This window comes from Dendrobates tinctorius, unplaced genomic scaffold (genome assembly GCF_039654945.1).
Source record: "Dendrobates tinctorius isolate UK_male_01 unplaced genomic scaffold, ASM3965494v1 ptg000083l, whole genome shotgun sequence".
Lineage (NCBI taxonomy): Eukaryota > Metazoa > Chordata > Amphibia > Anura > Dendrobatidae > Dendrobates > Dendrobates tinctorius.
In genome coordinates this window covers 30,894,111-30,908,359 of record NW_027361751.1, presented here as the reverse complement: position 1 = coordinate 30,908,359, position 14,249 = coordinate 30,894,111, and the positions used below count along the sequence as shown (strand labels likewise).

General features: G+C 50.5%; 1 protein-coding gene and 1 long non-coding RNA gene across 2 annotated transcripts in view; one reads left to right on the top strand and one right to left on the bottom strand.

Moving 5' to 3' along the window:
• The window catches only part of LOC141097185 (uncharacterized), a 41,826-nt gene extending 33,565 nt beyond the window's left edge, over positions 1-8,261 (bottom strand). The window contains exon 1 of the long non-coding RNA XR_012233868.1: positions 7,562-8,261. This is a non-coding gene — a long non-coding RNA (uncharacterized lncRNA). The remainder of the gene's footprint in view (positions 1-7,561) is intronic.
• Positions 8,262-8,541: 280 nt separating this feature from the next.
• Positions 8,542-14,249, top strand: part of ZSWIM6 (zinc finger SWIM-type containing 6) — a 115,166-nt gene continuing 109,458 nt past the window's right edge. Inside the window, exon 1 of the mRNA XM_073584273.1 lies at positions 8,542-9,130. Coding sequence (XP_073440374.1) covers positions 8,605-9,130 — 526 coding nt within the window. The 5' untranslated portion in view covers positions 8,542-8,604. The remainder of the gene's footprint in view (positions 9,131-14,249) is intronic.

Below are 14,249 nucleotides of genomic sequence, written 5' to 3'. Positions count from 1 at the left end.
GGCTCTATAAGAAGCATTTCAATGTCCTGGAGTGGTCTAGCCAGTCTCCAGATCTAAACGCAATAAAAAATTTTTGGAGGGAGCTGAAATTCAATGTGTTAGGGACTGGCGGAATGCACCTAATTAAATAAACGTAGACTAGGTGCGTTCGCAGTCCGGGGTCCACTGTGCAGAGGTGTTAACTGCTGCTAGACAATAACGGACAGTGTATGGTAAAGAATAGCCGAACTCACGCGGGTTAAAGTCACTCGATCTGTTACTTCACAGAGAGTGCCCTAAATGGCGTAGGCACCGTAACCTATTCAGCCTCACCGACTATGGCTAGGAGAGCGCTAGTGTGATGTCACAGGACGCTGCCCCAAGGCACGGTGTCAGCGCCCCTCTAGACCCACTCGCGCACGGAACCGCTACTGCTGTGCCAGAGGTATAACCTTAAGGTACGCTGTGCCCTGTTAACTGTCACGGGTGCAGCAGACAGTTGCTTACCACATAGAGTGTGTACAGAGCCGCACTGGTGGACGCCACTAACCAGCCTAAGCTTAGAGCTGGAAAGCGGAATATCTGCGTGTGCGGAATGGCGCCCTCAGGCGCAAATATGTAAATGGTGCTGAGAGCACTGCGGCGCTAGGCAGTGCCAGTACTCGGTGCTGACTCAAAACCCTACACCCTACTAACATGCGTATCAAAGGGAGGGGAAATATAAGTCATTCACCAGTCTCAGACATCCATCATCAAACACAACACTTTAGCAAAAAGTCTCTATATTAGGCTGGTTTCACATTAGCGCTTTTTAAGCGCACGCACGGCCGGGGGTAGCTCCGCCCCCGAGCCGGCTCTCTGCCCGGCGTGCCCACCCCTTGCTTGTAGCGCCGCCTCCTATCGAACTTTTCGGATTTTGGCTCGCACGGCGCACCGTCAAAAGTGCGCAGCGCAGGTCAAAGCGCAACTAGCGCACGGCCTGCGCACGATCTGCGCACCCTATGCTAAAGATAGGGTGCGCCGATCGCAGGCGCCGCTGTCCGCTAGGAGGCGGCGCTACAAGCAAGGGGCGGGCACGCCGGGCAGAGAGCCGGCTCGGGGGCGGAGCTACCCCCGGCCGTGCGTGCGCTTAAAAAGCGCTAATGTGAAACCAGCCTTAGCGCATGGCCGCCCGGCCATGCGAACCTTTTATAGCTGCAGCCTTCCGGGACCTTCCTTGTGGCCCAATTGGAGAAGCAACAGGACCTGAGCACGTGACCTCCGACCTCGAATGAGAGGTCGTCCCACGGGCATGCTCAGTAGGGGAAAAGCAGGACTTAAGGTACTGTCACACTTATCGATGCACCAGCGATCCCGACCAGCGATATGACGCGGTCAGGATCACTGGTTCATCGCTAAGCGGTCGCTAGTGAGCTGCCACACAGGCAGATCTCACCAGCGACATAGCAGCGGTCGGGGGTCGTTACCTGTCAGACGAGGCGTTCCTGACGTCCTCCCGCCCGCATCCACGCGTCGCTCGTCGGCGCAACAGGAAGCCCAGCAGGAAGCTGACGACAAGAAACAGTCCAGGACGTTCTCGCGCGATCAGCGATAACCAGCGGGGGAGCGGTCGGAGGTAAATATCACACATAGCGATATCACTAGCAATATTGCTATAACGTCACAAAAACCAGTGCCGTTATAGCGATATTGCTAGCGATATCGCTTAGTGTGACAGGCCCTTTAGTCCCAGGAGTGTCTGCTTGCTGCTTACTCACGCAGGATACAGTAGTAGAGCCAGAAGGAGCAACCAGACACCTAGCATCAGCCTGAGCAAGGTGCTGGGACTGACATCTCTGCTGAACAGTCTCCTCTCTGGCTGGAGAGGAATGGGAGACTGCAGAAGACAAGGCTTGAGTTTCCTCCTGTGCAGAGGCAGGAACCTGATGCCTAACACAATGTTGCCCACCAAAAGCCCCAAAATGTGAAAGATCTGTATTGTAGTGCAGTGTGACAGATAGGCAGGGACCATAGGAAAGTTCACAGCAACCGTATTTAATGCCCAAATAACTCATACAATGAACAGCACGTGATATCCTCCGGATCGCAGCTGGGGTGCCACAACAGTCTGTACGCGAGATGAGTTGCCGAGGGCGACTGCACCACCGTATCCAGCTGCGGGGTGCCAGGCGTTCGCTGATCTTGGCTCTGTGTTAGGCCGGGTTCACACTTGCGTTTGTGCGTAGGGCTGCGTACTTCTTCCCTTAAGCTCTGCATGTGTCCTGCGTACCTATCTTTAACATTGTGTACGCAGAGACAAGCATTGTATGCGGATCCATCCACATGCGTCGTTTTGACATGCCCGCCGACCAAACGGAAAAGCAACATGTTGCGTTTGGCACGTATTTCATGCAATAGAAAACAATTATGTAAAAATCGTACAATGTGATTTTCTGGGGGATTCTGTCTCTCACTGAAAAGCACAGAAAGAGGACTTAAAAATCCTCCAATAATAGAAAAGAGCAAAAAGGTTTACCTGTCCAGGCCTCCAGACAAATGCACTATCAGGATGCAGTGGACCCATATAGTTAAGATGGTAACACAGGTGCAAGAATACCGATGAAACAACCGCTCGCAGCCTACCAATACATGGAGGGGGCGGTTGCCTGGTATGTTAGTGCACAGTAAAAAACTTGTATGCGGCGCTGTTCACACTATGGCCATGCACAGCATCCAGGCCAGCCTAGTAGTGACACCCTTCTATTAGGATTCTGTCTCTCACTCTCTCACAATTGATCATAATATGCACTACAGAAGTGGCAGTGGCAGTGACATTTCTGGTGGAGGCGGCCGGCAGTCACGAAATGCACAAAATTCTTGTGAGTTCGCACCCCTAGCAATGGGTTTGGCACATCTTATCCCTTCCCGAAGCGGCCAATTTCGTTTTTCTTAATTTTCGCTTTTTCCTCTCCTTGTTCTAAGAGCCATAACTTTTTTTTTCCTGCCACATAGACATATGAGGTCTGTTTTTTTTTTACCACATAGTGTACAGGAAAACAAATGCTGTGGAAAAAGGCAAATCAGACATCAGCTTTTAGGGAGGGGGATGAATATTCTGGGTGCACAATGTGCACATTACAGGGGGAGGGGGATGAATATTCTGGATGCACAATGTGCACATTACAAGGGGAGGGAGATGAATATTCTGGATGCACAGTGTGCACATTACAGGGGGAGGGGGATGAATATTCTGGATGCACAATGTGCACATTACAGGGGGAAGGGGATGAATATTCTGGGTGCACAATGTGCATATTACAGGGGGAAGGGGATGAATATTCTGGATGCACAATGTGCACATTACAGGGGGAGGGGGATGAATATTCTGGATGCACAGTGTGCACATTACAGGGGGAGGGGGATGAATATTCTGGATGCACAGTGTGCACATTACAGGGGGAGGGGGATGAATATTCTGGATGCACAATGTGCACATTACAGGGGGAGGGGGATGAATATTCTGGGTGCACAATGTGCACATTACAGGGGGAGGGGGATGAATATTCTGGATGCACAATGTGCACATTACAGGGGGAGGGGGATGAATATTCTGGATGCACAATGTGCATATTACAGGGGGAAGGGGATGAATATTCTGGATGCACAATGTGCACATTACAGGGGGAGGGGGATGAATATTCTGGATGCACAATGTGCACATTACAGGGGGAGGGGGATGAATATTCTGGATGCACAATGTGCATATTACAGGGGGAAGGGGATGAATATTCTGGATGCACAATGTGCATATTACGGGGGGAGGGGGAAGAATATTCTGGATGCACAATGTGCACATTACAGGGGGAGGGGGATGAATATTCTGGATGCACAATGTGCACATTACATTGGAGGGGGATGAATATTCTGGATGCACAGTGTGCACAGTAACCCCCCCCCCACACACGGACTCCTCTGTAAATACCTGCAGGGGGATTATGCATAAACAATGCATCCAGCTATTCACGGGGGGGGGGGGGGCCGTGGCTAATGTGCCCCCAACTATTAAGGGGGCGATAGTTTCGGGGCTGATGAGCAGATACACCGGCTCGCCCTGTATTTTCTATACCTCATCTCTCCTCACCTGCACAACACTGTGACATTAACCCCATTTCTGCCATGTGACGTACTATCCCGTCCATGTGCCCTGGGACTTAATTCCCAGAGACGGAATATTACGTCACAGCGATCAGCGGCGTCCACGTGGTGAGCGCCGCTGATTGCAGTCGGGTGTCAGCTGGTTATTACAGCTGACACCCGACACAATGTGTCAGGGGCAGTCACAGACCGCCCCCGACACGTTAACCCCTTGCACACCGCGATCAAACACGATCGCGGTGTACCGGGGGTTAAAGGAAAGCATCGGCAGGGAGGGGGCTCCCTCCGTGCTTCCCTGAGCCCCCACAGCAGCGCAATATGCAGCCCTGCTGCGGGGGGCTCCATCCCTGCTGCGGGGGGCTCCATCCCTGCAGGTCCCCGAATCCAAGATGGCGACGGGGACCTTCGGGGGCCTGTAGGGAGCTGACTTCCTCACTGCCTGCAAAGCGCAGGCACGAGGAAGTCTGCAGCACTGCCTGTGACAGATCACTGATCTGTCACAGTGATCTGCGATGTGACAGATCAGCGATCTGTCACAGGACAGTGATGTCCCACCTGGGACAATGTAATAAAGTTAAAAAAAAAAAAAAAGTGTAAAAATAATTAAAAAAAAAAAATCGCTAAATAAATTTAAAAAAAAAATATTCCCTAATAAATTCATTTTTTGGAAATAAAAAAACAAAAACAATAAAAGTACACATATTTGGTATCGCCGCATCCATAGTGACCCACCCTATAAAACTGTCCCATTAGTTAACCCCTTTAGCGAACCCCTTAAAAAATAAAAATAAAAAAAGAAGCAAAAAATAATGATTTGTTATCATACCGCCGAACAAAAAGTGCAATAACATGCGATCAAAAAGACGCATATAAATATCCATGGTACCGCTGAAAACGTCATCTTGTCCCGCAAAAAACGAGCCACCATACAGTGTCATCAGTGAAAATATAAAAAAAGTTATAGCTCGCAGAATAAAGTAATGCAAAAATAATTATTTTTTATATAAAATTGTTTTCATTGCATAAAAGCGCCAAAACATAAAAAACGACCTAAATGAGGTATCGCTGTAACCGTACTGACCCGAAGAATAAAACCGCTTTATCAATTTTACCGAACGCGGAACAGTGTAAATGCACCCCCCAAAAGAAATTCATGAAACGCTGGTTTTTGTTCATTCTGCGTCCCAAAAATCGGAATAAAAAGCGATAAAAAAATGTCACGTGCCCGAAAATGATACCAATAAAAACGTCAACTCGTCCCACAAAAAATAAGACCTCACATAACTCAGTGGGTCAAAATATGGAAAAATTATAGCTCTCAATATGTGGTGATGCAAAAACTATTTTTACAATAAAAAGCGTCTTTTAGCGTGCGACAGCTGCCAAATATAAAAACCGCCATAAATAGTAAATCAAACCCCCCGTTATCACCCCCTTAGTTAGGGAAAAATAATAAAATAAAAAAAATGTATTTATTTCCATTTTCCCATTAGGGTTAGGGCTAGGGCTGAGATTAGGGTTAGGAGTGTGTTGGGGTTAGGGTTGGAGATAGAATTGGGGGGTTTCCACTGTTTGGGCACATCAGGGGCTCTCCAAATGCAACATTGCGTCTGATCTCAATTCCAGCCAATTCTGCGTTGAAAAAGTCAAATGGTGGTCCTTCCCTTCCAAACTCTGCCATGCGCCCAAACAGTGTTTTACCCCCACATATAGGGTATCAGCGTACTCAGGACAAATTGCAAAACAACTTTTGGGGTCCAATTTCTCCTGTTAACCTTAGGAAAATAAAAAATTGGGGGCAAAAATATCATTTTTGTGGAAAAAATGTTTTTTTTATTTTCACGCCCGGGCATTATAAACTTCTGTGAAGCACTTGGGGGTTCAAAGTGCTCACCACACATCTAGATAAGTTCCGTGGGGGGGTCTAGTGTCCAAAATGGGGTCACTTGTGGGGAGTTTCAATAGTTTAGGTACATCAGGGGCTCTCCAAAGGCAACATGACACCTGCAGACCATTCCATCAAAGTCTGCATTCCAAACCGTCACTACTTCCTTTCCGAGCCCCGACGTGTGCCCATACAGTAATTTTCTCCCACATATGGGGTGTCAGCGTACTCAGGACAAGTTGGACAGCAACTTTTGGGGTCCAATTTCTCCTGGTACCCTTGGGAAATAAAAAAATGGGAACTAAAAGATCATGTTTGTTGAAAAAATACGATTTTGTTATTTTCACGCCTGGGCGTTATAAACTTCTGTGAAGCACTGGAGGGTTCAAAGTGCTCACCACACATCTAGATAAGTTCCTTAGGGGGTCTAGTTTCCAAAATGGTGTCATTTGTGGGGGGTTTTCACTGTTTAGGTACATCAGGGGCTTTCCAAACGCAACATGGTGTCCGATCTCAATTCCAGCCAAAAACGTCAAATGGCGCTGCTTCCCTTCCGAGCTCTGCCATGTGCCCAAATAGTGGTTTACCCCCACATGTGGGGTATCAGCGTACTCAGGACAAATTGCACAATAACTTTTAGGGTCCTGTTACCCTTGGGAAAATAAAAATTAGGGGTGAAAAGATCATTTTTGTGGAAAAAATATGATCTTTTAATTGTACGGCTGTGCGTCATAAACTTCTGTGAAGCCCTTGTGGGTTCAAAGTTCTCACCACATATCTAGATAAGTTCCTTGGGGGGTCTAGTTTCCAAAATGGGGTCACTTGTGGGGGGTTTCCACTGTTTAGGCACATCAGGGGCTCTCCAAACGTGACATGGCGTCCGATCTGAATTCCAGCCAATTTTGCATTGAAAAAGTCAAACGGCGCTCCTTCCATTCTGAGCTCTGCCATGCGCTGAAACAGTCGTTCCCCCCCACAAATCAGGTATCAGCGTACTCAGGACAAACTGCACAATAACTTTTGCAGTCCAATTTCTCTTGTTACCCTTGGTAAAATAAAAAAAAATTGAATCTGAAGTTTTTTTTTGTGAAAAAAGTTAAATGTTCATTTTTTTTAAATATTCAAAAAATTCCTGTAACGCACCTAAAGGGTTAATAATCTTCTTGAATGTGGTTTTGAGCACCTTGAGCGGTGCAGTTTTAGAATGGTGTCACTTTTGGGTATTTTCTATCATATAGACCCCTCAAAGTGACTTCAAATGTGATGTGATCCTAAAAATAAAATGGTGTTGCAAAAATGAGAAATCGCTGATCGACTTTTAACCCTTATAACTTCCTAACAAAAAAAAAAATTTTATTCCAAAATTGTGCTGATGTAAAGTAAACATGTGGGAAATGTTAGTTATCAAGTTTTTTGTGTGCCGTATCTCTGTGATTTAAGGGGATAAAAATTCAAAGTTGGAAAATTGCTAAATTTTTGCCAAATTTCCATTTTTTTCACAAATAAACGCAAGTTATATGAATGAAATTTTACCACTAACATGAAGTACAATATGTGACTTACGAGAAAACAATGTCAGAATCACCGAGATCCATGGAAGCGTTCCAGAATTATGACCTCATAAAGGGACAGTGGTGAGAATTGTAAAAATTGGCCCGGGAGTTAACGTGCAAACCACCCTTGGTAGTGAAGGGGTTAAAGGGGATGTCCGGTTGGTCTTTAGCTGGTAGTGTGAGCCCCTCTGTGAGCGCAGCCTGGCGGGTCCTCACCCCCGGGCACTGACAGTAGGTGATCAGCACAGGCCGCACTATCATTTGGGGGCCCGGTCAGACCTTTCCCCGGGGCCCCTGTCTGCTGTGGCCGCCGCTTCTCCGCCTCTCCGCGGGCCACCGCACAGCTGTATCCCGTCACGTGACGCGCTGTGGCTCCCGGCACACACAGGGTTCCCGAGGGTGTGTCCGCTGCTGGCCCCGCCCCCTGTCAGCGCTCGCCTCTCTCTCACTTCCTGACTCTGCCACATTTCTTTTGTTTTGAAAGGTGCCGTGACGTCAGCAGCCGCCTTCGCCGCCGGGGCTCCTCGCCAGCCGAGGTCACAAGGTTCAGCCGGCTACGCCCACAGCCCTGATCCACCTCGGCCACGCCCACGTCCCCTTTCCGCAGAGTCCTCCTGTTTTTCCCGTCAGGAGGCGCGATATCCCGGTCACGTCCGACATCAAAGGCCGTGGAGAACATCAAAGGCCAGCCCTCCCCGTGTCACACCTCCCGCCGCCCACTCGTGCTCTAATTCCCATACAGCCTCCACTCCTCTATTTACGTTTCCTAATGGGAGGTGGATGTTTGTGGACACGCCCATTTCCCTTGACGTCACGATATTTAATCTTATTTTCAATTCTGGATGGGCGTGTCAAGTGTGAGAAATGGGCGTGTTTACCAGGTAAAGTGGGCGTTACGGGCAATCTAAAGGCGTGGTTACACTAGGCTAGGCGTGGTAACGCGCCGGAGGGGCGTGGTTTTTGCGCCGCTATGTTCTATGCCAAGCTCGCCCTTCCTCCCCCCAGTTTATAACGTGCGGCCACTTCCGCTGGCTGCTCAGACGCGGTGCGATCATGGCGGAGCGCGGTCAGCAGCCTCCCGCAAAACGGCTCTGCTGCAGACCAGGCTTCGGCTCGGCTTGCAGGCCGGGCCAGCGGGCGGCTGGTGGAGGGGCCCAATGCGGGGCCAGCGGCTCGGCGCACGGTCACACCGGAAAGACACAGAACCCGGAGTCCCTGTTAGACATCGCGGCCCGCAAGGTGGCGGAGAAGTGGCCCTTCCAGAGGGTGGAGGAGCGCTTCGAGAGGATCCCGGAGCCCGTGCAGCGCCGCATCGTCTACTGGTCCTTCCCCCGCAGCGAGAGGGAGATCTGCATGTACTCGTCCTTTAACACCGGCGGAGAGGACGGGGCCTCCTCCGGGGGGGCGAGCACAGTGGCGGGGAGCACTGCGTCCACAGGGGCGGCCTCAGTGGCGGCGACAGCGGCTGTGGCAGCGGCGGTGACAGGCGGAGCAGACGGCAGCGATGAGAACAGACTCCCCTTCCGCCGGGGGATCGCGCTCCTGGAGGGCGGCTGCGTGGACAATGTCCTGCAAGTGGGTGAGTCCCGGCCCCGCGATCACACACCATGTACCGGAGCCCCGACCTCCTCCGCGGAGAACAAAGGCAGGAATGTGACGGCGGAGGAGCCGGCGAGGAGGGGGGTCTGCACACAAAGCTCTGCGGCCGGGGGTCTGCGGGACACAGGGCCTTTATGGTGGGCTCTGTGCGTGTCCCTGCCGGGTGCAGGCTGGCGCGTCCGTCCGTGTCCCTGCCGGGTGCAGGCTGGCGCGTCCGTCCGTGTCCCTGCCGGGTGCAGGCTGGCGCGTCCGTCCGTGTCCCTGCCGGGTGCAGGCTGGCGCGTCCGTCCGTGTCCCTGCCGGGTGCAGGCTGGCGCGTCCGTCCGTGTCCCTGCCGGGTGCAGGCTGGCGCGTCCGTCCGTGTCCCTGCCGGGTGCAGGCTGGCGCGTCCGTCCGTGTCCCTGCCGGGTGCAGGCTGGCGCGTCCGTCCGTGTCCCTGCCGGGTGCAGGCTGGCGCGTCCGTCCGTGTCCCTGCCGGGTGCAGGCTGGCGCGTCCGTCCGTGTCCCTGCCGGGTGCAGGCTGGCGCGTCCGTCCGTGTCCCTGCCGGGTGCAGGCTGGCGCGTCCGTCCGTGTCCCTGCCGGGTGCAGGCTGGCGCGTCCGTCCGTGTCCCTGCCGGGTGCAGGCTGGCGCGTCCGTCCGTGTCCCTGCCGGGTGTAGGCTGGCGCGTCCGTCCGTGTCCCTGCCGGGTGCAGGCTGGCGCGTCCGTCCGTGTCCCTGCCGGGTGCAGGCTGGCGCGTCCGTCCGTGTCCCTGCCGGGTGCAGGCTGGCGCTGTGTGTATATACTGTATGTGTATTCCACTTCTCTGTACAGGCGGGTCGTGTGTGTGTGTGTGTGCGCGTGCTTGGTACAGGCTGGCCGTGTGTATATACTGTGTGTATGCCACTTCTCGGTACAGGCTGGTCGTCTGTGTATACTATGTATGTGCTCGGTACAGGCTGGTCGTCTGTGTATACTATGTATGTGCTCGGTACAGGCTGGTCGTGTGTGTGTATGCTGTGTGCTCGGCACAGGCTGGTCGTGTGTGTGTATGCTGTGTGCTCGGCACAGGCTGGTCGTGTGTGTGTATGCTGTGTGCTCGGCACAGGCTGGTCGTGTGTGTGTATGCTGTGTGCTCGGCACAGGCTGGTGTGTGGATGTCATTAATGTGACACTAGTGAGGGCTGTTCTGTATGTGACCCTGTGTATTGTACAGCCTGGTGCTGTGTGCCAGTCCTGCTGTATATCTCTGGTGTACGTGTCAGTCCTGTGCATAGCCTGTCACGTGTATCTAGTCTCAGCTTGGCATTCGCATACGTCTTATATCTGCTCCATAACAGCAGGCAAGAGACTGAAATAAGTAACTGCAGCGACCCTTCTAGAGCACCAGTGCTCACTGACAGTCTGTTTATTGTTCTACATGTCGTGTACACCCATGTGACCGCTGCAGTCAGTCACTGGCCTCAATGATCCTGTGCTATACAAGCAAACATTGGCACTGAGCTCTCTGATTGGCAGCAGCAGTCATGTGAATGCATATGACATCATGTAGGACAAGTAAACAAAGGCTGTCAGGGGCCACCAGTGATGTGACTATATCTAATAATAATAATAATAATAATAATAATAATAATAATAATAATAATAATAATAATAATAATAATAATAATAATAATAATAATAATAATAATAATAATCTTTATATAGCGCCAACATATTCCGCAGCGCTTTACAGTTTCAAGACACAAGTCATAAGTAACAACGTTAACAATACAATAATTAAAGCAAAATAAGACCACCCTGCTCGTGAGACCTTACAATCTACAATGAGGTGGGGGAGATACAAAGTACAGGTGTGTATTTACAATGATGTATTTACAATGAAGGTCCAGCCATCTTGCGGGAGTGAGGGATGGATGGAGATAGTGAATGGGCTACACACGCACACTTACAGAGAATGACTTTGATTAGTGAACGTGATAGGCCGCTCTGAACAGGTGTGTTTTGAGGGGGCGCCTGAAACTATGATCCCTGACATGATGGCTCTCATCTTGTGTGGGTGGCATTAGTCCTTCTCATCGAGGTTTTTTGTATTGGTTTAGAGAGCCTAAATGCGTTGTCTGTCTGCTGTACAGTCTATTGTTCCCTGGTATCATCCATTTAACGCATTGGGATTTTTGACAGTCCATGAAGTCTGTTCTTGATCGCTGCTCCCTCTGACAGCAATGTTCTGTGACTACTGACATCAGCCGAACATTGTATGTCGGGGTTAGCGGTCCCTTTAAATCAAGGTTGTCCTCTTCTTGTCTCTGGACTGTTCCTTACTAATTGCGTGGATGTGTCTTTGAAGATTTGGGTGTCTGGGAGAAAGGAGAGGTGGCATCTCCCGGTGGGCTGTGCTGCATGGCAGGGTGGTGTGTGCCTGGGGAGAGGGGGTGGCGAGGGCTGGATCACACCCCAGTGCTGTGCTGCATTGTGCCAGCCAAGCTGAGAATGGAGCTGCTTCTTGTCAGGACGAGGGAGTGAAAACAATCCGCACCTTTCATGTCCCCCTCCTCTGCCGCCTCGCTTCTTATCCCTGTATTTGTATTGTTCCAGCCCATACCTTGTTATTGGCACAGGCAGCTTTGGCCACCGGTCCAGGCATGTGGTCGGTCACTGCCCAGACCTGCGTGCCAGTTTATCGGGGCACTGGTCGTTTTTGCCTGGTATGGCGGAGCGCTATGTTCGGATAATTAGAGTGTAATGCCGATCTACTGGGAACAATACAGAAGTCTGTGTGCTGGGAGTGGAGGGTCCGCGTCATGTATGGCGGTCGCACATCTCAAATAGCCGTCAGGCGTCTTCTGGTTTGTTCTCATTTTCATGTTTGTGTCTTTTCAGTTTTCCGTCACCCCCTTGAAAGGAAACCAAACAAAGGCGGCTCTTCTAGTGCTTTCAGGGCTCATTAAATAGAGGAGACTTGACAAAGCTGGGCAGGCGGCAGATTTAAAGCGACAGTGCTCTATTTCTGTAAGGCTGGGAAAATGGACGCCCTGGATCATTACTGCCATCTAAAGCGGTGGCTACACTGCCCCTCATATCTAATGGAGGTTGACTACGCTACATTTGATCTATAACGTCTGATACCAGTATAGATCTTTGGACCAAGGCCGTACTGTTCAGGATCTCGGCCGGTCACCCCTTAGCACCACCTAGAGGGTTGCTGCCTTCTGTCTCTAGCTGCGTCTCCTTTTCTTGCATCTTTCTCCTGGCACATTCTTGTAGTCGTTAGGTACATTTGTGGTTTCTGTGAGGAACCCACCTCTTTAGTTGGCATTGACGAGGAGTTTTTGTCTGTGCTTGACTCTGCACGCAGGCGGTGGGGGATGACAGCCGAGTTCACAGGGAGGGAGTTTTGGCTGATTGCTTTTTAAGCTAGGAATTCATTGTAAAAATAAAGCCAAGGGGCAATAAATAAGAAAAAGATGCAATCTACTGGAGACAGGCGTGCAGGCCAAGCTCCGAGAAGGCCCTTTCTGGAGATGAGGCATTCTCCTACAGGCAGGGAGTGGGCCTGTGCTCCCATGATCAGGGCGTGCTGATGTGCTTCACAATTGGGCACAGTTTCGTATAGCTCAGGCATAATAACATGGCACAAATACCACAGATCTGCATCGTACCGGACATGGGCATGACACTTGTCCATATTGGCTTTATCTGCAGGTTTTTTACTTTTTCTCTCTGCACTGAAAGAGGACTGTGGTTCAGATTTTAAGATCCGCAGAATAGCCTTGTCTGGTGTGCATTTTCACGGTCTTGTGCTTTTTAATAACACATTTTGCAGTCGTAGACAGCTACAGATGTGGGCCGTTTGGTGGTTAGCACTAGTGATGAGCGAGTATACTCATTGCTTGGGTTTTCCCAAGCATGCTCAGGTGTCCACCGAGTATTTTGGCTTTCTTGCAGATTTAGTTTGTCGCCTCTGCTGCATGATTGGCGGCTGCTGCTAGACAGGCAATCTCCACATGTATTCAGGCTGTCTAGCAGCCATAAATCATGCAGCTGAGGTGACGAAAACTAAATCTCTGAGCACGCCAATATACTCTGAGGACACCCGAGCATGCTCGGGAAAACACGAGCAACGAGTATACTCGCTCATCACTAGTTGGCACTGTAGTATTGCAGCACTGGGCTCCTGCAGTTTGCATGTTATCTCAGGACGTCTCAGGATTCCTCCAGCAATCTGGATTGTGAGACCTGTGTAAGGGTACCGTTACATTTAGCGATGCCCCAGCGATTCCGACCACGATACGACCCGGTCAGGATCGCTGGTGCATCGCTAAATGGTCGCTAGTGAGCTGCAAAACAGGCAGATCTCACCAGCGACATAGCAGCGGTCGTTACTTACCTGTCAGACGCGGCGATGAAGACGTCCTCCCGCCCGTGTCCACGCGTCGCTCGTCGGCGCCTGCAGGAAGCGGCCGATGAGAAACGGCCCAGGACGTTCTCGTGCAATCAGCGATAACCAGCGGGGGAGTCGGTCAGAGGTAAGTATCACACATAGCAATATCGCTGCTGCGTCACAAAATCGGTGATGCTTTAGCGATCTCTGTGTGTAATGGGGGCTTTAGGCCACGTTCACACGTGCAGTATTTTACATCAGTATGTGTTTCAATACTCTTCTGTAAAACTTTTAAGTATATACAGGAGTATATAGGTAAACCAGGAGTGCAACAATCAGAGGAAAAGTATAATAGAAACACGTCACCACTTCTGTATTTATCACCCACTCTTGCTGGTTTTGGCTTACAAATACGAATGAAATACTGAGCTTGGGAACGTGGCCTTAGTGTGTAAAATAAATACAGACCTAGCTGTACTGATGTCTTGTGGAAGTGCGCTATGGGCTTCCTTGGGACTATAAGGTCTCAGTTCAGGTTTTTTTTTTTTTGTTTTTTTGTTTTTGCAGACACCAAAAACTGGGCCATATTTACGGTAATTATTTTCTGGACCGTCCACCCCCCGCTGTCTGCCTTTGAAGCATTGTATGAGGATTGCCCACATTCCAGGGAAATGTTGTTGTTGTCCCCTTTGCTATTTTATACTGCTCACGTCAAGATGGCGTCTGCTGCGTTCTC